The 26,165-nt window shown below is 35.6% G+C and overlaps 2 protein-coding genes and 1 long non-coding RNA gene across 12 annotated transcripts in view; 1 reads left to right on the top strand and 2 right to left on the bottom strand.

Moving 5' to 3' along the window:
* The window catches only part of LOC111875472 (cytoplasmic tRNA 2-thiolation protein 2-A), a 7,922-nt gene extending 4,981 nt beyond the window's left edge, over positions 1 to 2,941 (top strand). For both annotated transcript variants that reach the window (XM_023871755.1, XM_023871754.1), the window contains one exon: positions 2,291 to 2,941. In XM_023871755.1, the coding sequence (XP_023727523.1) occupies positions 2,291 to 2,389 (99 nt within the window). In that variant the 3' untranslated portion in view covers positions 2,390 to 2,941. The remainder of the gene's footprint in view (positions 1 to 2,290) is intronic.
* A 27-nt stretch (positions 2,942 to 2,968) lies between these two features.
* LOC111875473 lies at positions 2,969 to 9,639 on the bottom strand. 3 transcript variants are annotated; one of them, XR_002844733.2, is made up of 4 exons: positions 9,086 to 9,639; positions 8,789 to 8,992; positions 6,767 to 7,254; positions 2,969 to 3,056 (listed from the first exon to the last, which is right to left on the bottom strand). It is a non-coding gene; the product is annotated as an uncharacterized LOC111875473 (long non-coding RNA). The 3 variants fall into 3 exon arrangements; XR_002844732.2 differs by having other exon boundaries at positions 6,767 to 7,264; positions 8,789 to 9,637; XR_002844731.2 differs by having other exon boundaries at positions 8,789 to 9,635.
* Positions 9,640 to 11,816: 2,177 nt separating this feature from the next.
* LOC111875435 (protein grainyhead) overlaps positions 11,817 to 26,165 on the bottom strand; it is a 515,137-nt gene continuing 500,788 nt past the window's right edge. For 4 of the 7 annotated variants that reach the window (XM_023871677.2, XM_023871678.2, XM_023871679.2 and 1 more), the window contains 5 exons: positions 22,462 to 22,514; positions 21,317 to 21,454; positions 19,635 to 19,836; positions 17,233 to 17,297; positions 11,817 to 16,827 (listed from right to left, as the gene is read on the bottom strand). In XM_023871677.2, coding sequence (XP_023727445.1) covers positions 16,698 to 16,827; positions 17,233 to 17,297; positions 19,635 to 19,836; positions 21,317 to 21,454; positions 22,462 to 22,514 — 588 coding nt within the window. In that variant the 3' untranslated portion in view covers positions 11,817 to 16,697. The remainder of the gene's footprint in view (positions 16,828 to 17,232; positions 17,298 to 19,634; positions 19,837 to 21,316; positions 21,455 to 22,461; positions 22,515 to 26,165) is intronic. The other 3 variants (XM_023871681.2, XM_023871680.2, XM_023871682.2) reach the window with 2 other exon arrangements.

Below are 26,165 nucleotides of genomic sequence, written 5' to 3' on the forward strand. Positions count from 1 at the left end.
ACGGACATAATGTGCCTGGAAGGATTAAGTAAATTGAAAAAAAATCCACCTCATCGGGATTGGATCCCGTGACCTTCATTGGGGGTGAAGTGGCCAGGATGTAAACCTGACCAATCCCCTCCATCTAGCATCAAGCTTAAGAATGCATGGAGTTCTGGGACAACATGAATTCCACTGATACAAAAGCTCAGAGAATACTGATGGCCTCAGAAAGATGAATCACGGGTTGAAACGTGCTGTGAAAGAGGTTCAGTGAAGTTGAAAGTCTGCCATATACAGCAGTATCTCACATAGTCCAGCTTCAATTAGTCTGAATTCACTATAGTCCAGTTTGAAAATTTCAAAACAAACTAATTTTTAATTGAGCAAAATAAAAATAAATTCTAAAAACTTAGTACACAAAATTATTTTTAATACATAAATGATCGTTTTCCCCCCCTTTATACAGTTGAGTCTCTTTTTGTGCAATTTAGTTTTATGTGGTTTTAAAGTCATGCGGTACGATACATATTTCAGTCTTTTGTGGGGTTCCCCATTGTATATGTATATACCTATATTATATTAAGCATCCTGTTGCACTTTATACGATATATGATATAACTCTGTCCTAACTGCAAACTATATTTATAGGTCTTTCGTTTTGTTCTCCTCTATACACTACATGTTTTGGCCCCAAACGACCATCATCAGGTGTATATACTCATGTATCTGTTATACTGCACTTATTTATAACATTTAAAATTTAAAAACATAGGTCTTCCTGATTGTTCCTTTCGTTGTTATTACCAAAATCTACTTTGTTGATATCTTTGTTATTTACACGCGTCAATTTTGATTTCTCTGAATTAGCATTTATAAAATCTTCAATTCTAATTTTAAATCCTTTAAAAACTTTTTCTCTAAATTTTAAAATTTAAAATTGTCAGGGTTACTCGCCCTATGTCTATAGTGCTGCAGCGGCTTCTTCTTGTTTCTAGTATTGTATAGGTATTATTCTGTGTACTCTCCCTGTGTGCGTGCCGCTGCTTATCTTTACCACACGTAGTATCGCTGAACCATAAACAATGCAATTTGTTGGTACAAAGAACTGTATGAAGAGAAAAGGCCAAAGAAGAAAAATATGCAGACATCAATATTGCAGTTTTTAGAGAATAAAAAATGAATTGCGATAAACATGAATTTTTTAAAATTATTTATTCAAAATGGAGATTTTTTTGGAACCAATTATCATTTTTTGTATGTATTTAGTTCCTCAATTAGTCCGGTTTTAAATGGTGTGGGATATTGGCAGAACCAGTTACCCAGATTACGCGAGGTATTGCTGTAATGATTTTATTATAAGAGATCCCATGGTTATCACAGTCAACTTATGTTTAAGCCATCTAGGAATATTTTTCCTGAAAACCCTACAGTATTCAGCATAAAAGAATATTTTTAAAAATTCTGCTACCTGGGAAGGAATATTCTTGCCAGAAATAAAAAAGAATTAAGCCAGACTGTTGACAGAATAAATACAGAATACTCTGGACTGGAAAAAGTGTAAAATAAGGGAAGAAAATACATGCTGTATTACTCAATAGCAATGTAATGGACAATGAGTTCATGACCTCTGATTTAACTTAAAATACATTGGGGTATGTACAGTGCAATAGTTTATATGTAGAAATAAGCACTCTAAACAAAAACTGTTTGGAATGAAACACTGTTCAGGTGCCTTGGGACTCCATTAGAACCAGGTTAATTGTGAAGAAAGCAGTCTTCTGGGATTTGGCACCGTGTATATGTGGTGTTAACCGACGTTTCGGAGGAACGTATCGCCCCCATCTTCAGGGTTGAAGAAGTATAAGTAAATCTGCAAGCGACAACACCGTGAGACACGGTCAAGCACGGTTCCTCCGAAACGTCGGTTAACACCACATACAGGGTGTCCCAGGAGGAATGGACCAAACTTCGGGAGGGTGTTCCTTATGTTAAAGTATGCCGATATAACCCAAAACACCTATGTCCAAAGTTGAACGGTTACGGNAAATAATATGTTGTATGAATTTGGGCATCACTAGACAATAGACAGTGTACCAGAAGCCGTAAATAAACCCATACATTATCATATGAAGTTGGAAGAATTTCAAGACTTTATAAATTTGAACAGTTGTAAATAGGCCTACATATGAAAACAGTTAACAACAACAAAAGTTTGTCTCCTGGACAGATATTAACACGCATAAATATGAACAAATAATTATCCTGTAATAGTGCTATTTCTCTAAATATTTTTTAGTTATGTTTACAGGCGACATTAGAAGTTCTACCTGCAGAGGTCATATTAAACATCAAAGAACAGCTGAAGTATAAGGAAATGAGAAAAGAAATTGCAGATTTCCTATTATAGTATTTAAATTTACATCTTAAACCAAATAAGATCACTGTGTCCAACAGCTGTGTTATTTCATTGCAGAATAAGTCTTCATAAACATAGTACTATAATTTCAGTCAGTTAAGATTTCTAGCTATTTAAGAGAAATCAAACTGCTGATGAATGTAAATAAGTGCATAGTTCTTTTTTATCAGACATGAACTCACATCAGTTGGTACAAATTCTTTTTTATTTCAATTTTTAAATTAAAAATAGGAACAATTTTGGAAGTATTTTTTATGTTTTAGAAAAATCATGCTACAATGGTCAATATTTTTTAATGGAATATTATGCTAAAATATGTTAGCAAACAAAAGAAAACTGTAATATTTAAACTCTGTGTAATATATATTAGTTTCTAGATAATAAATTCTTTTTTTCTCATGAATGTAGTAAATTATATACTATGCAATCATGTACCTGGGTCACTGATTTGTAAAGTACATGTATGATGGTGGTTCAAGGTTAACCTGCACTCTGAGGGTGTAGGCAGTGGAAAAATAAAACTCTTATGGACGTTGATGGCAACACCGCACTCAGTTCCTGGCATGTGGGCATGTGCCCTGCTTCTGCACATTAGCGTCTGTACAGGATGGCATCAGACCTTGTCACTCCTAGTGCAGAGTAGCACAGTATCATGTTCCTAATGAAAGAGAACAGGAAATCAGCTGACGTTCTTTGTAGATTAAATGTACAGTAGAGGAAAGAAACCCTGTCACAGGCAAATGATTGTGATTGATACATTAAGTTTTCTGGAGGCTGTAAAGAAGGCCCAACCCTGCATGCTCTTGTTCAGCCAACAGTGCATAATATTGCATCTAACAGTGGCATAAGTGTTTGAAGTGTTGAAACAGTTACCCATGAATAGTTATTGTTCAAGAAAGTGTGTTCCTGTTGGGTACCAAGATGTTAATGTTTTAGCAGAAGGTGCTGCATGTTGCTGTGTCTGCCAAACATCTGCACTGGTTTCAATTGGAAGGAAAGACATTCCTAGAGTGAACACTGACCTGTGATGAGACATGGGTTCACCACTTCACTTCAGAGTAGAAGTGGTGAGGCATGGTATGGCATTACAAGGGACTTCCATCACCCGAAAAAACTGAAGGCACAGCTGTTAGCTGGCAAAATCATGGCAAGCGTGTTGTGGGATTCAGGACTTTTCCTTTCACATGATGTAACAGAAGCTTGCTTTGCAATAATGTGCACCAAGCGATTCAGAGGAAGAGATCTGGCAAGCTGTCAAGATAGCACTCATCCACATAACAAAAAAATTGACAAAGGTTTGATAGGGACAACAATTGGCTGGGAAATCATGAAGCACCCTCCTTGCAGCTCTGACTTAGTCCCCAGTGATTTTCATTTGTTAGGATCAATGAAGGTGCACTTGGGGTGGGGGGAGGGCAGAAATTTGAAATTGATGATGAACTCAAACATGGTGTCCTGAACTGGCTACACAGTCAAGATAAAATCTTTTATGTGCTGGAATCAGCAACTTGCCATGGTGATGGAGAAAGTTTCAAAGTAGTGGATGCATTATTTAGTGGGGAAACTAAATCTCTGGTAACAACCTAAGACAAAATGCCTATGGCCACAACTAGGAAAGATCCTGAAATACTTCAGTCTCATTTAATATCATCCTCCCAGTGTTTTGATTTTCCACATGACTGCTACATGATTAGCTCATCCCTCCTGGGATTCCTTCCATTTACTATGTGATATGAGGATCTAAGTATCTAAACTTGAACCAGCCTGATGCATCCGTCGCGCTTTCTCTTCCATCTATAATGCAACACACTTTTTATTTTAGATGACACCAAACTCAGCTAACTAAAATGTCATTAAAATATATATTCTATGTCTGGCCACATGTTTCAGCCTCACAGGGCCATCTTCAGGCAACATGGACCCTGTTGCACAGTGCTCGCTTCTGTCAATAGTACTCATACATAGATATTTAATACTCATACCAGTTGAATGTAAGTTTGGTGCCATCTAAAATAAAAAGTGTGTTGTATTATAGACATAAGAGAAAGGATGAGTGATACTTCACTGCAAGAGGATGCTGAAATATAATATTCTGACATATCCATCACAGTAGAACACAGAACTGAACTGAGCAATGTATTCAACTTCCAGGATACCAAGACATTAGTTAAAACATCGGGTAACATGGATCAGCTTGTTAAAGAGATAACAGATATTATTACACCTGAATAACAGCAGTAGGGAAGAACCCTTTAAACTAATTCAAGCATGGAACCACATTATTAGAGTTCTAAAAATTCCTGACATTGGTTAAACATGTCAAAAAGGGTATCTACATTCAGACTATCTTTCTCCAGTATATGCAGTAGGGTACAACATCAGAAGCGGAGGTGAAGACCACTCAACTTCATTCTGCCCTCCTACCAATAAGGGAGAAGCATCATACTGGCTGCCTGATACATACAAGTATATCAGCCACTTAAGTTGTCACCACATAAACATGGACAATGAACACACAGCAAGTGTCCAAAATATTGGTTTTGGCCTAGACTTTTACTTGGCTGTCACAAAAGAAGATTCAATGGCATAAACACTTTAAAATCTTACATAAAAACAATGTACTATGTGAGTTGTAAAACCATGAAGTTCTTAATTATATAATATTCTCGATTCTCCACTTTACCTTTGTTAAGTACTAACAGAAGTGTTATTTGCCTAGGTCATGGTTGCTGGCTAGATAAGCATCTACGATGGACTATGCATACACAAAAGTTAGCGAACAACTTATGTAAAGTATGTTTTGGCATAAGAGTAGTTAGAAGAGTAACTGGACTAGAGACTGGCTGCACGTTATATTATGCTCATTTCCAGTCTTTGTTATCATACAGACTGATATTTTGGGGCACCTGGTAAATGCAAAATTGATCTTTAAATTACAGAAGAGAGCTATACGAGCTATGACCCAGGTCCCATAAACGACTAGTTGTAAACAAATTCTCAAATCATTACATATATTACCTCTACCATCTTTGTACATATACGAAACTCTAATATACATAAAATCCAATTTGAATGATTTCACAACCAACTCAGGATTACACTCATACAACACAAGGAAAAAGATGACTTGCACATTGTCCCATGTAATACAAGTCTATGCAAGAACAACTTCAACAATGTAGGACTTCGACTGCTAAATCATCTGCCACGATATATTAAAGAAATACCGGTACTACATCAAAAGCGCTTTGAAAACGTAGCTACTCGATCATTGTTTTTATAAAGTGGATGAGTTTCTCTCATGTCAGACACACTAATCAATTATAACCACATAATTCATGAATAATCGGTTTTGGGAATCCCTACTGCGCAGTTTTCCTTTCTTTCTTCCNGCTGTGGTCTAGTCAAGTGGGATTTGTGATGGACAAAGTGGCGCTGGGACAGGTTTTCCCCAAGTACTTCGGTTTCCCCTGCCAATCCTCATTCCATCAAATTCTCCATAAGAATTATCACCGGTACAGGTACAATAGGACATATGGAAGCCAATGTGCCGAGGGGACCTAATATGGATTCCACCTCACACTATATGAAATCTTAACTATTGTAATCTAGTGTAAACAATTTTAAGTACTGTAACTTTATTCTCTTATTATAATCAGCTGATGTACAGTAACTGACTTGTCCTATATCATGTAACAATGATCTATAGAGACGAAATAAATAAATATCACAATATACAGTAACTTAGAGGAGGAATAACACTCTAATCTACATTCATTGTTAACTCATGTCTGGTTATATTGTGGCATATATCCTGAAAGCCAGCAGAGACAGCTGTTGCTTCAGGCAACAGCCACTGCTAGGCAATGGCTCAGTAGCGATTGTCTTGTGACACCAACAGACACCACTGCAACAACAGAAGACAGAATTTGCTACATGGTCTATGCCAGGGTTATATAAAGATTGGACTCCACAATAGGCTTAAACTTGGCGATGGTCAAGCTAATGACCGTTCAAGTGACTGCTGTTGTAGTTTGAGATAGGTAAGATAAGCATGATCTGCTTTACTAAGCCTGACCTGATAGAGGTCTTGTATAAAGTGTAAAAGGAAGAATTTTCAATAACATGCTATGTGTAAAAAAAAAAAGTAAAGCTATCCCTGTAACAGGCTATGAAGGCCCATAGGGTGCAAAACATAAACCTGACAAAAGGCCATGCATATTCATAAGGGACAAACCCATCTTCTCATCACAGAGGAAATCCAACCCCCATCTATAGTCACTATCGCTTGACAACTGGTGACAACAGCAGACATGTCACATTGCTCCCTCCTTAAGGATATATGTCCCGAGTAGCCTACAGGCTTACCATCATTTCTTCCTTTCTGGTTGGTGTGGGCAAAACTTCCCAGAGTGACCGGCGCTCCTACATTTCTGCCCCTTAAGCTGCCTGCAGTAACTTTTTCCACTTCAGCAGTGGCCATCTTCCACACAATGGATTCACACTCTTTTTCTGAATCCTCACAGAAGACCTGACTGTTCACTTCACAATCTCCAGCCCGACTGTTTGTCCCAGGGCCTCATAAAATGTCTCCTGCTTCATCCTCTGATTCTGTTGCCAGGTGTCTTGCTAGGTCCCCTAAAACCATATTCCTTACTCAACGCAGAAACTGGAATCCGGGTCAACCGTCCGTGGCTGACGGCCACCTTCTGCCGGGACCCACCATTGCCCTGGGTCTGTTTCTCCAGGCATCTGCGACGCCTTATGGGCATATGTCGGTCTCCATATCGGTCCTCCAGTGCTCTGAATGCCTCCATGGTTTGTGGGCAGTGTCCATCATCCGGTATTCTAAAAAGCTAGAGAAAACTTTTCAGACACTGGATCTGTTTCAATCCTCAGGTGAGGGGGCAGACACATGCTCTGTTGTGTCTCTTAGAAAGAACTAACTTCAATTACTTTTTGATCACAGTATGTATTCATAAAGATCTGCAGAAACTGAAGTTTACTGGTGTAATTAAAACAGAATTATGAAATGCATTCTAACCACTACCACAAACTATAAATCAATACTTTCACATTACTATAGCACCCTCAGATATTCTACATGCTTGGAATGGTATATGGTAAATCTGAAATATGTGTAGAATTCTCTATTTGTTCTGAGGTTGGAAACATGAAATTGACAGAATACTTGCCAGGAAAGTTATGTTTTTATATTAGTACTACGGGCTCTTTCATGTACTCACAATGCAATCATATCACCCAATGTTGAAAAATATGAGTCTCAAGAGGCTCTTTTAAATAATAGTTTTCAATAAACATGATGACGGCTCATGAAAATGGGGCTGTTGGCAGATTCAGTACTAGCTGCAACCAGCACCTGCACAATCATAACTCATCTAATGCTATTATGACTTTATTGTATACAGAAATACTGGATAAAAATAATTATAACAAAAAAATATGAGTAATTATGTACTGGCCTCCAAGTTAAAGCCTCACAATTAAGAACTCTTGACAAAACTTCACAGAACAACAGAAGAAAGCACTGTATAAGGTAAAGGCAAGCTCATGTGTGTATACCTAAAGATAATTGGTCATAAGTGTGTAAATTTATAATGCATTTAATTCAGTTAATTTGGGTAATTTGAATGAAATTGTATTAATTTTAAGTTTTTATAGTAATGTTCTTTTTAAATTATGTTTATTAATTATAATTGTAATAAGTTTTTTATTCTATTATCTATGTTAATTGACTAATGTAGGTGATTTTAATTATATAACTTATGTAATTTATTATATGTATCTGGACACATCTATTGTCAAAGGGACTATTTCCACATCCTAGGTTTTTTACCTGTATGGGTATATGGAAAATAAAGGAAATGAATGAATGGCAGCTCTACACTTGTCAACATATTCCACCAAGAAAGAGCTGCTGCCAACAGAATAACTGTCATTCTCACATTCCTGTTCCTCTGGAGATATGAATGAAAATGTTTCATTAAATATACTACTAAGAATGCCCTTCAAAGAATAATAAATTACTCACACCAGCTCGCCAAGATGAAAGTATTACAGCAGACTTGAACAGTAGTAAAGCAGTAGTCTTGCTGTCAAGGGTCAGGTTACCGCTATTTTGAGTGTCGTTTTCTACGTCTTGCATTATTATTTCCAGGAGAATGACAGGATTGTACCTTCAAAAGTGGCATGACCCTTTACTGTAAGTTCTCATCAACTCACCATTCCTTCAATGCTGTAAAACCTATTATGTAATCTACGAGTGAATCAAGTGAGCTATAGATAGCCCCAGACCCACTGCACTCGTGTGTGTGTGTGTGTGTGTGTGAAACAAATAGTATGCCATCACAAGGGTCCTGCTGAACTTACGGTTGTACTATGCGTGGCTTTTTTCTTACACGTGTTGTTTTCCTTGCAAAGAATGTACAGTACGAACACTGCGCTGCTTTGCAAACTGTAGCAGTGACACTTAAATTCTGAAGATGGAGATAGCAGGTTCCTTCGAAACGTTGTTCTCTTTACCAAATTACACGGCATCACATCCCGGAAGACCGTAATCTGTAGCTGTGTAGCCTAGAGAAATGTTACCTATACGGTGCAGTTTGGTTCTCCAAAGATGATGAAGCAATCAATGCAGAATATGATACAATATATATATATACTCACTTCTAACACTGCACTGCACTACTGGCAGCATAGGCTGGCCATTTTTGGCACAAAGTCCGGTCTTCACGACGAGCTATGGTAACAACGTGATGTCCTGCACGAAACTTCCGAAGATGTTACCACAAAGGAAGTCTGCACATTGCAAGAGTTTACTATTTTCAGATACCGTAGTGAATTAATTTTCCTCTGACTAGTTTCACTCTCCGCCTGTGTTAGACAACAGTCAGTTTGTATTAATATGGCGTAAGTTCGATTAATTCAATTTCCTGAGTCTGTCATTATGTATCGACATTATACAGACATTTTGTCTTCTCTGTGTAATCCATTTAAACCCACGAACTCTTCCTTCGACAGCAGGTTTCTCACTGAGAAGCTGACGACGTTTGCAGGAGCCCGCTTACAGATCATTAATTCAAAACTTCACTTCGACCTCAGCAAAACTTGAAACTGAAATCGTAAAAGATTGATGAACCACTTTGATGTTTACCACGGTTACACGGTGTTAAGTCTACTTGTTCCTTACATTATCTTTGTTTCGAAAGATCATGGCGTTTCAAACCAGTGGTTGACCAAGGCTATTGTGTTTCCCGGGGAAGGAGGGGGAGGAGACAGGTTAGCAGGGATTGTTGTACGTAGGGTGTGTAACTGCGTTCAGGCACAGTTTTGGGGCGTCAGATTTAGTATAAATGCTTTCGGAAAAAATATATCTCCAGCAGGCGAAATATTTCTCGAATTTTTTCTTGGTCGTACAGGAACATGAGGCAGCTCGCTGTAAGTGTATGAAAGTTGTAAAGCTATTGTATTTAAGTTACTACTTTCACTTTACAGCCTGACAGGAACTTGCAACAATGTAAAACATTATTCTTCGCTGGTCAGCAGAAAGGGGGGTCGCGTGAATTTATGTGCTATTTGAAGGGGAGTCATTGAATCCCAGTATTTAAGAACATCTGCATTAAAATATTCAGCAAGATCCACATATAACGATATTAAATGATAATCTGAGGATCTCAGAAGTATGCTGAAGAAGAACGCTAATTTGATTCATGACAGGCTCTTTTTCTAACGCTGAATCACGATAGTGCCAAAGGCAAAAAAGAAAATTAATGTCATCTGCTAGTGTTGCACATTTTCCCCCATTGAGCCATTGACAACTTCAAGCATTTTCAGAAAATTACTATGCTGGCACAAAAATTTTCAGCAATCTACTATTCAGTCTCAAAAGCCTTATGAATGGAAAGGCACAATTTAATATAACTCTAAAAGACACTTAAGTGCACACTAATTCTTTTACTCTGTGTGAAAGCTGCAGTTGTATTGTACATATGTTTTGAGCTTTATGACTTATACCACATACAGTGGTCATTTTTTTACAACATTTGTATCCATGGAATTATGTATGTGTGTATGTGGCCAACAATGACTACAGAGTCTAAAACATGAACTGTCTTCACCTGCTCAAACACAGGGGTCATGGGTTCAAATTCTACTCAAGGCTTGGATCTTTGTCTACATTTATTCTGTGTTTGTGTGGTTCTATGTAAGTAGTGGCCTTGTGGCTGGCTGGTCCCTCACCTGAGGAGTCCTACTGAGAGTCCATGGGATTAAGAAACTGTAAAACAGTGGCCAAGGTTCATCACGGACAGTAGCAACCATAAATCATCATCATCATCATCATCACCACCACCATCATCATATTCGTGTCTCTTCCTTATGAGGCGCAAAATATGTTATTCCATTTTCTTGATCATTAGTTTTACAGCTTGCAAGGGATTTGTTTCCCCTTGCTCCAGCCCCTCCTGACCTTTTTATAAAGGCGTATTTTAAAGCTGATTGTGTACTTCTGACCAAGGACAATGTGCTGCCCATAACTTTGAGTTATCAGTGTCTTGAAATGTTTTCAGCCTTACAGACTTTCACTACCATGCCAATAGCATGCTGTTTAGAGGAGGACATAAGGGGTTAAGAATCAGTTCATAAGTCTATATAGATATACTTATGATTTATGTAAATCATAAAAATGTTTAATTGTATTAATTATACACAGTATTTCAGAAAATATTCAGCAGTCTGGTTAAAAGAAAGAAACTTGCTAAGGAAGGTGTGTATCACAGGGAATTCCATTCTCCATATTGTTTGGGCTGAAATTAATGTGCATTAATAAAAGGAAAAGCAATTGTATCTCAAGTGAATTACACCAATGAGGCACATTCATGTTTTCACTCTATTTCCCAGAGATGGGATAAACTATATATGTGTCTTCTCTTAGGAGCAGGGATAGCATAGTCGGTATAGTGACTAGCAACAAGCTGGACGACTGAGAGATCAGAGTTTGAGTCTTGATAGGGCCATGAATTTTCTCTTCTCCATTTCATCCAGACCAGCGCTGGGGTCCACCCAACCTCCTATCCAATGGCTATCAGGGGCTCTTTTCCCAGGAGAAAAGCAGCAGGGGCATGAAGCTGAACACTCACCTCCAGCTAGTGCTCAGGTCAAGAAAATGTGGATCTATGCATCCACTCCCCCATTTGCCTTCATGGTGTAGTGCTTAATTAGTTAAGCACAGGGACAACTTTACCTCTTTCCTTTCATGTGTCTTCTCTTACATGGAGTTATGAGTGAAGTAATGCTGGATCAGTAGGTCCCTACTTACACATTCCTTCTTAAGTACCTGAAAGGTCCTGGGAGTTACACAGGATAAATAATAGTTTTTCATCCATAAATACACTACCACTGAATGCTTAATATATTTTTTATTTTGCACCTCAGCATGGTACAAAAAATAACTGTAATAATAAAAAAGCAACCGAAGGTTTCCACAATACCATAACATGTAATTACAATTTGATTGAGTCCTTCATAACATGAAATTGACCCAATTCATTTGACTGAGTTGTGTGGTGCCAGATTGTGGGTCCTAAACCTAAACACAGTGTTCATATAATATAACTGTACGTGCTGCATATCAGAAAGCATGCCAGGTCTCATTAAGGTAAATTTCTTCACAAACTTTATATTAAAAATGCACACCTCATTAATGGATGAAGATAGCATGTATATGAGGGAAATACATGCATAAAGAGGAATAGACTTCACAGCACACAATTTTCAAACATCCCCTTTTTATCACAAGGAAACTTATAGATGCTTGGGCTGTAGTATTGTTAATTTTATTCTGGCAATGGCAAGAGACGTGCATGTTTTGAAAATGGAGTGTGTTACACTAAATAAGTTACAAAATGCAAAATATAACAGAAATGATCATTGTTCACTTAACATAACTGGTTATTTTTGATATATGCTTTCAAAAAATAATAATTGTATTCCCACATGAAAAAAATTTGTACATGTTTCTCCCAACAAGAAAACCCACCATCATGGTGAACATCCATTTGCTGCTTGGCAGCTCTGGCCATTGCAATTTTGTTCCACATTGCTTGGTCCTGACTTCCATTCTCCCACGATGGCACATACTTTTATTCTTCATATTTTTTAAAATTAAAAGAAGGGATATGTGTAGAAAGGTAAATATTTACATTAGTATAAGTAATTGTTTTTACCTAAACTAATTCCTTGCTGTCATGCGATGTACTTGAAATGAGTAATTAAAACTGCTTTGAATAAGATCCAAAAATATACAGTGTAGTTATTTGTTACTTGAATTGGTACAGAGAACTGAATTTTTATTTCCAATAGCAGTGACAGTTCTAGGACATTACATCATTTTTAGTAACAAATCTTCCCTATTGAGATTCAATATCTCGTCAGGCATAAATTATGTGATTCCATAACACATACTTAACCCAATGCCAATAGTAAAGCTGTAATGGAATGTTTTGTTCCTAACAGTACTTATGCTGCCCTAACAGGGAATAAAGGCATAATGTCCCATGCATGATCTTCTGATCAGAATAAAAATTGAAACAAATACAACTCATAAAGGAAATTACTTTAAAAGTGTCACAGGTGTTTCTGTACAACCAGCATTTGCTTGCATTCATGGGAGGTTATCAACTTAAAAATGTGAAAAATATGGTCTTCTGGGCTTTTAATATTATGTAGTTCAGAGAAAGCCCAACATTTGAGAGGAACATATCACCTCCATCTGCATAGTTAAAGAGTAAGAAAAGCAAGAAACTAGCAGAAGCAGTTGGCAACAGGGTTCAGGTTTTCTGTCTGCTTTTGCTGTTTTTTTTACTTACTCTTGAACCCTGAAGATGAACATGTTAGGTCCTTAAACATTGGGCATTCTTTCAACCACATAGCATTACAACTCAGAAGACCATACTGTTTATAATCACTGCCATGAAAAACTCAAATCCCAAAAATTCAGAACACGAGTCTATATATATGATCTCAAAATTCAGAACATGTCTATATATATGATCCCAAAATACACAATGTTGTTGTTTGGTACACTGATCTGTCTCAAGAAATGAGAACAGTCCTAATAGATGGAAACATTGCTGGCTGATATATCTTTCTTTCCTGCTACTTGGATACCTCAATAATTTTGTAAATATATTTTTCCATACTGTGAATTACAAATGCTAGATCTTCAGGTGCATGTTCTGTAACTCATTTCCTAGTTAGTGCAAGGCTGCTTGGGAAGCTTGAGAACCATCCAACATATTTTAAAGGTTGGTACTTTGGCAGAAAAGATTTCCAAATCTATATGAATTTTACATACAAGCTAAGGGAAGATATATCTCCCCCCCCCAAATCCTGAGTTGTAAGAGATTTCAGAATTTCAGTGTTCTCAGATGTTTGCTAACAATGATATAGAATCAACCATATAAGGCACATAATTCTCTAAAATAGCAAAGAATCAGGAGAGTTCATTTCTGTTGTTAATAAAGTAACTTATTTGATATCATGTACAGTAAATAATTATTATTAGCAATGCACCTCTCAAAAATTTAATCAGAGGAAAAGAAAACAATTGCAATATATTTTATGACAAGATTTTTTTTAATCTTACAGTAGAATTTTGTATTGCTCTAGTCTATTTGTTAAACCTAACTCTACTACAAATACTTTTCTTTTTGGCACATGAATATTGCAATCAGTTCTCTAATTTACTGTTGTGCTTCTGTTAAATTAGATGATACAATTTCGATGTAATAGTATGCTTTTAAGATTTTTCTCTCAGGAAGTATAGGCTTAATGATTATCAGCAAACAGCAAAGAGGCTACACTACAATTAAAGAGTTTATATTAGCTTAAATAATATATTTTTGAGAGATACATTACAATACATACAAACACATCTCTGCTGTTACCCATGAAAATACTTGATACTAAAATATCTTAAGTGAAATATAAATGTATCAAAATGTCTGCAACAATAATAATAAAAAATGGGCAACACACAAAGAAGAACAAAAATACTACGCAATAAATTAGGGCACACACGATTAATATACAAAACACGTACTCACATAACTTTTATATTATTATTATACTCATATAAAACACAAACGAGAAGTTTGGAGACCGGCCTTGTTCACAATAACCTTCACCATCACCACTAGAATATATAAATATATTAAATGATGGTTCCTTAGTCTTCATTTCTAAAATGAATCTAATGAAGTTTTGCTGTTAGTTAATATGGTGAAACAGAAAGCAATAAAATGATAATTATATTTATTACGTACTTGGTAATCCCTCTGAGAAAAACTGTTTATGTTGATTATTTGAAATTCTACTGAATGAAAGCTTTAAAAAACACAACAGAAACTCAGGTACGCAACAATCAACCAGTGGGGGTTTGTTTGAAAGAAGTCCATACAATTTTCCCTTTTCCAAATGTATACAAAATTCCAGATTAAATTCCTCTTCCTTCTTTTTAGCCTTTGTAAGAAACTTAATCAAGTAACAAAATCCAATAAAATTAATTACAATATCTATGATTATTCTTATTGAGCTTTCTACCTGGTTTATGTTCAAGTGCCCATTTCATAACCTAATTTCCTCTTACTATTAGGTAGAAATGATTACTTTGAATTAGCTTAAAAACTATCATATTGATAGTGATTTTAATGTCTTTTGTGTATCACAGTGACCTATGTACTGGTAGCAATCATGAACAAAACACTATTGCCTAATGAAAATTGTGTGCTACTATTATTATAAAATATGTAAAAATGAACTTGTAACAACACCTCAAATTTCCTCCAGTACAAGGTTCCTTATTAGTATTAACAATATAGGAGACTATCTTCTAAGATAATAACAATATCCTACTAATAATTATTACATAATTATTGGAAGACAGAGTTAGTCTTTTATCAAGCAGTCAAAAGCAATATGGCTTTTATTATCTGATAATAATGTTGCATTGAAATAATGACTTCTGCATTAACAATGTATTTCTCAGCACATTCTAGTGTAAGAGATAATGGATATTTCTAATCATCCTATAGCTGTACATTGTTTAAAGAATTGCTTGAACATGTGACTTTTTGAAATATTAGCAATAGTAAGCAACAGGATGTTTTCAACTTCATCTATGGGCTGTAAATAATTTGCTATATATGGAAGAAGCAATTATCAGAGTCACAAATCTGAATGACAATAGCAATTTTACAGTTATGGATGTAAATAAAATTATTATGAATTATGAATTTGGCTGCAAGTTGTCTCACGTTTTTCAGCCAAAGATAAGTAGCAAGGCTGTAGGATCTTCTTGTAAGTCACAATATTGGAGAGAATTCATGTGCTGTTCAGGGTGGTGTGTTGTTTGACATCACATGGTTTGAGGGACTATTAACTATAAAACTGCTGTCAGTATTCCACCATATTTTGTATATCTCTAGCCAAGACCTTTCCTTGGCTGTTCAACAGAGAGGAGCACTTTGTTATGTTCATTTGTGCTATTTTAAATGTTCTCTGACATTCTGAGATCAACAAACCCTGAAACAGGTCTTTCTAAAATTAAAAACACAACAAATATAATATAAAACTTATGTTTGATTCTTACAACTCTACTGTTCCTCATCTAAGAAAAGATGACATCAGAAGAATTTAGATTCAAATGCAGTAGTTTGTTATCTAATTTTACAAACAGGGCAGGTTCATGTATGTATATGTATATATAATCTTTGTCATATTTTTACAAAACATTCTCTCCAAACCGATTTTCGTTTTTTACATTTCATAAGTTGTCATTTTTTCTGTTTATCTTGACAAAGTTAATACAGTAGAAGTCTTTTCAATTCCCTCTCACTGGAGAAGCAGAACACACACTCGGGCACTCTTCCATCATTCATTCACTCACTTGATGTTCTCTGAGTCCAATTCCTGAACTTGGTCTCATATACACGGTTATTTTGATATCTGTTTCATTGTATAAAAAATAAATATAAACAATAACCATCACTCTCAATGTTGTCAATAAAGCACATTTATTCACTGGTTTACTAGAAGACAAACATCATAATCTTAATAGAACATATATTTTAATTTTCACTCTAACATAAAATAACAATAATTACTATGATATAGTAGTAATTATATTCAAAATGAACAATGTAAACGCACTGAAACACTTTGCCCCCATGGCATCGCAAATGAAAGACTGATATAGATGAGGCAATATTATATCCTGCTACTAATGATCCATAAGTTCAATGAGTGTGACTTCAAAAGCATCATCCCCCTCCACCTGTTTTATATCCAGAAGAAACAGGTCTTCATTGCAGTAGTACTTGAGCATATCATCATCAATTTTGGCTATAATCCTGAAAAAAGAAGGGATAATAGTAGATAATACTATGACAAGAGAAGTGTTATTTATATTATAAATTAAATATCATACTGCCATCCTTTCATCTACTGAAATTAAGCAATGAATTATATGAAGAAGCCCAAATATCTAATTGCTAAATATCATTCTAAAAACTATCATTTATCTACTATGTGAATGATTAGTGCAGATGCTTTGTTAAAAAGTTAGTAGAAGCTTTGTTATTCTTCTTAATAAGTTAAATAATTATTAGTAAATCTCGTTTGTCCAAAATTTCTACTTGAAGAATAGTTGGTTCATTTTCCTTCTGGATATTGTTCCTGTAACATTTTTGTATAAGTCATAACAACTTAACTACAAAGGGGAAAACAAATAGACAATTTTTCTGAGCAAAACTTACCCTTTTTTGTTTTTTCGATACAAGTTACTAATGCTTGAAGTAGAAATTTTGTACTTATTCTCAATCTGGAAAATAAGGAAAACAGATTAATAGTTACTGGTATTGATTTTTGGGCAATAGGTTTTGATAAGAGTCAGAGGATGGGCCTACTTCCATTTTATTTATCATATTTTTACTTCCTTGGAGATAAAGGTGAATCTTTCTACTGTCTGTTCCTATTTGTTTTCCAGAGCATAATATAATTGCCAAAACCACTAACTTTGTTCCCATTGGTGAAACCTAGTAGACACATGCAAGTTCTGCTGGTGTTAGTCATGAACATACATAATGGCCATCCACACACACACACATGCAAATATTTGAGAGGGAGAAGCCGGCAAACACTTACCTATTACTGCACTAAGGTACTGGTAGCACTATATTCTCTAACAAGTAACTTTATTGTCTTAATGACAGCCATATTCAGAGACTGAAATATGGGTAATCAACTACAATGAAATAAGCAGATTTTGCAAATTATTATTGCTGTGTATCTTTACAGACCACTTGTTACTTGGCAATGCTATTATTTTAATAGCACAGCAAGTAATTTTTACCTTTTGTTCCTACCAAACTTCTTGAAAAATCACACAGTTGCAGTACTATTTTCAATTATCTGTAAATAAATTTTATATAATTGTGAACTTAAATTATAATTGAGCATATTACTGTTCATTATTCCCAGCACATCATAAATAACTGTACTTTGATCACTCTATAAATTATGTAACAGCACATTTTGATTATGGCACACATATTCCTAATAAACAAACAAAATTACAGTTAGAAGGAAAGTTCAGGCACGACAAGATTTCTAGATCCTATCAGTATGCACCTTTACAATCATACTGTGTTTACGAGCATTGTCATCATTGATATTAATTAAAGGTGTAATTATATTAAACCAAATCTTCTTGTTCCAGAACATGAACCACTAATCAAGTATTCTTTCATTGAACTTGATTAGATTTAGATTATGAAAAAAAAAGGAGCACTGACTAGTCATATAACTGTATTCCTTGTGTTGCGGGAATTTCTATGTGAAATATTTTCCGTTTTAAAGTAGTGTTAAGAAATCATACCATGTGAAGATTCTTTTATTTTCTGAAATTAAGTTATATTGTATACTGTTGGTGTTCATAAAAATTATTTCTAAGGGACCCAACAGAGTAGGTGTCTTCCCTCACCTGAGGACGGAAACAGATCCAGTTTCTGAAACGTTGTGTTTTTAGTTATTTCGAATCCGGACGATGGACAAATTCCAAAAACCCAGTATCTCTATGTGTCATACACCATCGTTAGAACCCTATAGTATCTACTTATTACTGAGAAGTTTCACAGTTTTAGATATATTGCCTGCAGATATGTATACAGTTTCCTGTGGTATAATTTCTGAATATGGCTGTGAATAAATACAATTAACTACTGAAATAAAACAATGTTTATATAAACATAACTCTTCCAGTTTTGTTATGCATACTTCTCCCTATATTTTTTCCTCTTACTTTCTTGCTAAAAGTTCTAATATAGTGGTGTGCTTCATTTGGCTGCAAATATCTATGGAAATAAAAAAAAATAAATGCAGTCTTCAATATTATAATATATTTCAGCGTCCTGTTGCTTTGATGTATCACTCCTTCACTCATTTTCATCTCTAATGCAACCCAAAAGCATTCACAATCTCGTATTTATTTTAAAATGCCACTAAAATAAGCAATTGCAACATGTTTCTTCCTTACAAGGCCACCTTCAGGCAATTGTTCACTGACTGAAACTGCCGCACTGCACCAGTTTATACGTTCATGTATCTCAGGCTATTGCATATTGTTGTTTACACTAAAATGTCTTTGTTTGAGAATAAACACTCTCTCTTCGATCTGCATTATTTTCATTTTGCAGTGCCCATGTTGTGCCCCTTTCATGTATCTTTATCATTAGTTGGCCATGTGTCCTTGTATTAAATACAAGGACGCCACAAAATGAAAATAACACAGAGCAAAGAACAAATTGTAGCGTGAATAACAGTATGCAATAGCAGAGCATGCATTGACATACACACTAGTGCAGTGCAGCAGTTGTGTTTGGTGAATGGTTGCCTGAAGATGACCTTGTAAGGCCGAAATATGTTGCAATTGGAGGTGATTTTAATAACATTTTAAAATAGAGGAGCTAATGTGAACGATTTTGTGTTGTGTTCAAGGCAGAAACAAGAGAACCAGTTTTTAACTTAAGAATTACAGATGAACGAGGCCCACAGCTAAACATATGCAGTACCCAACACAGGAAAATAAGGAATCCATTTTCTTAACCCAAAGAAACGTTGTCTACCCTTGGCCAATACTTTAATATAGTTATGCACTAACCGCATTGAGTAGCCCTTGTGTCGTAGGAGGAATAACATGCAGAGGTGTATACACGTCCTCTGTATCCTGACGGACATACAGCATCACTCGTTCATTAAGTGACGGTGCTGCCATCATTTTTGCCCTCTTGATTGGTGGGCTTGAGAAAACATTTCCATCTGTTGATAAGTTTGCACCATCAATAATTCCATCCTTCTTATCACTGCAAACAAACAATCACAAACCAAAACAGAATGATCATTAGGTTTTAAACAACAGGTACATATCATTGAAGCTACATAATTTTATGGCATTAGAGGTAATAAGAGACTGGTGGAACCACCAGTAAAAGAAATTAGGAAAATATAAAGAAAATACAAGCACAGATTTATCCACGACAAAACCCCAGAAGCAACAACCAGGTATAATTTTTTTGTTTCTTTCACACACAGCCTGTGCAGTTGTCCTGCAAAAGAGAGGGATAACATATAATACAATAAGTCCCCAGCTTATAAGGGTTCAAATTACACAAATCCTTAGATATATGAATAGAACAGAATGTTTTCTTATATTTAAATAATTTAGGTTCTTTGAATTCTATGGTCATTAGTAGTTGATATACAGGTTTTGCATATTCTCATATGTCATAATATGGTACTTTATGATACATTTCTATTGTACAGACTTCTTTTAACTGTAACTGTCTCTTGAAATGAATGTTCATGTCAGAAAATATATTGTACATAAGCAATGTTGTACTTACTTGGCTTTAAATTTGCAGAAAAATTTCCAGAACAAATTAACTGTGTAGATTGGGGACATACTGTCATCAATTTTTTGGCATTTGAATATTTTATTAGCTAGGTTATTGTAACGGTATTTATTACATAGTGCTGAAGCTGGAGGTCACATCAAAAAGTTCTCTTGTTTGCAAATATTTGAATCTTTAATTTTACAATATTGCATGATTACATACATCATTCACTAAAAACCCAGTCCTGTATCGCCATGTGTCCTTATTCTGTGATGATTTAGAGCTACCATCTGCCATGCTATGAAGTACTGTCAAGGTTTATATAAAGTAAAAGTAAAAAGTGAAGATATCTCTGTAGCAGGCCGTGAAGGCCCATAGGGTTGTGAGATGTTGAGGTTTTCACATTTCTAGACAATTGGCTCATAGATGGTGGTAAGGTTGTCAGCCCTACGTGCTGGCCGCCCTTTACCTCCAACAATATACCTGATACTCATTTCCATTAGAGGCTGAGTCGCCCCCAGGGCTATAGTGCGGCTGGAAGGATTAGGTCAATTGAAAAAATCCAATGACCTCATTGTACTTGAACCCACAATCTTCCGGCTTGTAGCATAGTGCCTCAACCAACTACGCTACCACGTGCCCCCCAATGTTTATATATGGCATTACAATTTTATGTTTGGAGGTTTTTATGATACTACAAGATTCCAACATTTCTTGTAATTTTATTATATCTCCCGGTTTTACTTACAGATGTCTCTTTCTATCAGTACATCAGTTAGGAGTCTCAAGCAAAATATTTAACAATGTTAAAAAAATTGTACTTTTCCCATCCTCTGTTTCAATACAAGGTCTCATACAGTAACGCATTTAATGATATCCCTAAGTGTACCAAAGAATAGTGCAAAAAGCTGCCATGCAGGAAAAGGACAGACAGAGTGTATCCTCTTACCCAGGTGTGTCCGGGGGGAAGTGGTTGTGGAACTTGAGAGTCGGCGTGGTGCTTGGTTTGCTCGTATGCAGGAGGAAAGGCAATCCCTGCTTCCCAAGCCCATGCTGAGACCCAGAACTTGCCTCCCCATTCGACAGGCTGATCACCAAAATGAGAAGAATTAAAATTAGGCCAAAATATATATTTTACAGGCAAATTAGGTACTAGCAAAAACTTATCCCTCAAACTTCTCATGATCCCCCCACCGGTGGTTTTAAAGTGCCACCTGATCATTTCAAGGTAAGCTATTTTTGTAATGCCATGTTAAATAAATAGATCTGAGGTTTGCCGAAAAACTTTCTTATTGAAAGGTATGGTTGTCGTATTTAATTAATCTGAGAGAAAAAAGGTGTTTGATAATCCAAAACTAAAATATCATTCTCATGTAAAATTATTATGACAGTTTTCACACTTTGATACTTTTGAATAGTTGGTATGTGAAACTACTCAGTGTATTTATAACTTCTTTTCCAAACCAAAAAATGATTAAGTAAATTTTGTAGAATATTTTAGACCACTGTATAGTGACATATTCGTAAAATACTGTAACCATTGTATGAAGGAAATAAAACCTTCACGAGACTTGTGTTTTTATCATATTGTAGCATAAACCTTAATTAATTAATAAAATCCTTGGAAGAAATGGGTCCTCATGTAAAATAAGCTGGACATGCATATTCTGAAGCAAATGATTGCAGTGGCTTTATTATACTGTATCTACCAGTAATTTAAAATATTCTTATTCCCAAGCTGTTTATCTCAAAGCAAAATAAGAGACCACAAATAACAGCAATCATGCCATATTACTGTCTGTTCAGTAGATCTGACGGAGTTTTACTGATGCAATGTGCACACACATATAATACACAGAAATGTATATCTATTTATAACATATTCTGTGCTGGAAGAAAAAATTTCTTGTTTTGGCATGGTCTCATAATTTTAAGAAGTTCATGCCATTTCATGCGTATTCAATTTAGACAGCTTTATGCAAAGGAATAGGAGGAGGATTTATCCAAAAACATGAGCACACAGAAATGCATGCAAAGAAGGCACCACAAAAAGCAAAGCTTTATGAATATAAACAATACATAAACATTACACACCTTGAACTGTCGGTCTCATGCCCATAGAATCCCTGTAGTTCCATTGAAGTCAGCTGAAACAAAACCATAACAACCACATTTTTAAAAATGACATTGATAAGAGACAGAATTACTATTGTATTACTGTGAGATGTGCCTGCACTTCTTCTTGCCATTAAGTGAACATGGAACAACCATAATCTCTAAATAAACTTCCATTAAATTTGGTACTGAGAGTTCATACTAATACAGCTTTTGGAGCATAATGGAAAACCTGGGCTGTCAATTTTTAGTCATACATAAATTCTTCACACTAAACTCTTAGTACTTACTGATATTAAGGTTCTGCGTCATGTTCTCTCTATTCAGTTAAACCAGTCTGCATGGAATCTAATAGGCCCTTAGCTAACTAACTTCATACAGTGGTCATTTTGAAGAAGCAAATAATCATTTTTATGGAACCTGAGCCTTCCACAAGACCTTGTAACTAGCTAACTTCATGGAGATGAGCCCTTCTTGAGAAGCTGCTAGTGTGCAGCTACTCAAGAACTTCCCAACATTTAAAATTTTATGGAACCTGAAGGTTTATGTTCACAAGGGCCCTCCACTGGTTCATATACTGAGCCAGATCAATCCAGTCCAAACAAATCCATCCTATCTCTCTAAGATCTGTTTCAATATTATCCACCTACCCACGTCTTAGTCTTCCTAGTGGTCCCTTTCCTTCTGGCTCTCTGAAAAATATTCTATATCAATTAATCGTTTTTGCCCCATTCTTGGTACATGCCCTGCCCATCTCATCCTCCTCAACTTCATCAATCTAATTATACTTGGCGAAGAGTACAAGTTATGAAGCTCCTCATTACGCAGTTTTCTCCAACCTCCTGTCACTTCATCTCTCTTCAGCCCAAATATTCCCCACAGCATACTATTTTCAAACACGCTCAGTCTGCATTCCTCCTTTAATGTCAGAGAACAAGTTTCACACCCATACAGAACCACAGGCAAAATTATAGTTTCATATAATTTAATTTTTATGCTTTTAGACAGCAGACGAGAAGACAGAAGATTCTGGTCAGAATGGTATGAAACATTACCTGAATTCAGTCACCTTTTAATTTCTTCCTGACTCAAATTTTGATATAATACTGTTGTTTCCAAGTATTTGAAATGTGCCTCATCTTCGAAGGATCTGTTATCTATCGTTATGACATGATTTTGCCCTGTATTCTAGTGGTGAGACAGCAACATATACTTAGTTCTCTCAGCGTTTACTTCTAGACCAACCTCCTTACTAGTGTCAATTAAAGTTTCTGTGTGTAGTATCTGTTATCTTCCATAGTTTCACATCATCAGCTTAGTCCAGCAGCTGATGTGTGCCCTTTAATTCCAGTCCCTCCCGGTTTTGCTGAACTTTCCTAAGGGCATATTCTAATATTATATTTAAACATCCTGGCATATTCTAAAGTAAAGTTGAAAAGCAGTGTCGATAAAGCATCTCCTTGTTTTACACCATTTTTGATGGTAAAAGTATCAGACAAATGTTTACCTATACAGCACTTTACAATATGCTTTATTGAAACACATTTTAATCAGCTTAACTAGTTTCATGAGTAGCGCAAACTCTATGAAAATATTGTACAATACTTCTCTCCCAGCTGAATCATAGACTATCTTGAAGTCTATAAATAGCTGATGTACTGTTTTATTGTACTCCAATTTTTTTTCTCCAGCATCTGATGAGCGCAAAAATTTTTATCCGTAGTTTGTCTGTTATATCAAAACCCAGACTGATTATTCTCAATAAATTCATCTATATATGGACTAAACCTTGAGACTGTATGATGTTGATAACAATGATACCCCACAATAATTATTACGGTCAGTTTTATTGTCCTTCTTGTGATCTGGTACAATAGTGGACTCCTCCCACTGATCAGGCACTTCTTCCATATTCCAAACAGAATAAATGAGTTAGGGATCTCAGACTGTAATATTTCACCTCCCGCTTGATTCAGTTCTGCTGCAATTTCATTTATATATATTCAACTTTCCAGAAGACCTTATCCTCTATAAAATTAATTCATTCCACATCCTCAAACCCTATTTCTTTAAGATCCATTTTGATATTTTATTCCCATCTATGCCTAGGACTCCATATTGGTTTCCCAATGCCTTAAGCGGCAATAATATAAAACACACCAAATTTGTGCTATGATAAACAAGTGAGCTCAGCTTGGATCTAGGGCTCAGGTAGTTCCATTAAATCTCCCTATTCACACTGTAATACAGTCTGTGTGCATATGTGTTGAATGTCAAACCCCCTGTAGCATCTAACAGCAGAAAATATTACAATTTGTATATCTTCTGCTGTGCTTAATGTACCAGAACTGATCTCAGAGTAATCATTCTGGATACAATGACTGTAAATAGCATAGTAAACGGCTAGCAATAAACATATCAAGTTCACAGAACCATCCTCATGGATAGGAAAAGACTCTAGAGGATCCACTGCAGTATACTGCAATGTACTTGTTGAAACAATCAGAAGTTTCTAGACTATTTTCAAACTCATCTGTGAATTGTAGCCTGTTGGTTCGAAATAAATACTGAATGTAATACCAAAAGAATAAATAATCACTAAATACTAAATACTAAATATTTATTAGCAAAAGGAGCTATATAATTAAGTATAAATTTTTGGTTTATTCAAAATTTAATTTCATCCAATCTAGAAAGTATCAAATCTGATATTTATAGTAATAAAATTGAACTTACTAATTAACTCCTAAAGATATACAGGGGAGATCATAAAGTGATACGGAAGAACTAAAGATCTTCTATACTACAGTAAGTAAAAGTAAGTAAAGGTTATCCCTGTAACAAGCCATGGAGGTCCATAGGGTTATGAGATGTTGAGGTTCCTACATTTTCTAGACAATCGGCTCATAGATGGCAGCAAGGTTGTCAGCCTTATGTGCTGGCCACCCTTTACCCCCAAGAACATTCCAAGCATATTTCTGGTACTAATTTCTGTTAGATGCTGAATCGACCCCAGGGCCATAGTGCGGCTGGAAGGGTTAGGTCTACTGATAAAATCCAGTGACCTCACAGGAACTTGAACCTGTGACCTTCCGGCTTGTAGCATAGTGCCTCAAACAATTACATTACTGCGTATCCCCTCTAAACTACAGTAAAATTGTTTTTGCAGTTCTGTCTCTTTAAACTTTTATATCTTTCATGTAGACCAGTGTCTCTACCAAGAAACCATTCTCATCTATGATTACCCCCTTTGCTTTTATTAATGTATGTTACAGTCATCAAATCATGACAAATAACTATTTAATGATACCATTTATAATGCTTATGTTTTCATTTTAAAAATAATGAAAATATATTTAGCACTGAAATAGGGTTACTGTCAACAAATTATTCATATGTATATGTAATCTAGAATATTTTAATTTGGGATTGCTGTTGAGAAAATTTATTGCCAGAATTAGTCAACTATAACAAGACTNTGAAAAATATTCTATATGAATTAATCGTTTTTGCCCCATTCTTGGTACATGCCCTGCCACTCTCATCCTCCTCAACTTCATCAATCTAATTATACTTGGCGAAGAGTACAAGTTATGAAGCTCCTCATTATATAGTTTTCTCCAACCTCCTGTCACTTCTTCTCTCTTTGGTCCAAATATTCTCACCACCCTGTTCTCAAACAC

The sequence above is a fragment of the Cryptotermes secundus genome, unplaced genomic scaffold (genome assembly GCF_002891405.2).
Source record: "Cryptotermes secundus unplaced genomic scaffold, Csec_1.0 scaffold304, whole genome shotgun sequence".
NCBI lineage: Eukaryota > Metazoa > Arthropoda > Insecta > Blattodea > Kalotermitidae > Cryptotermes > Cryptotermes secundus.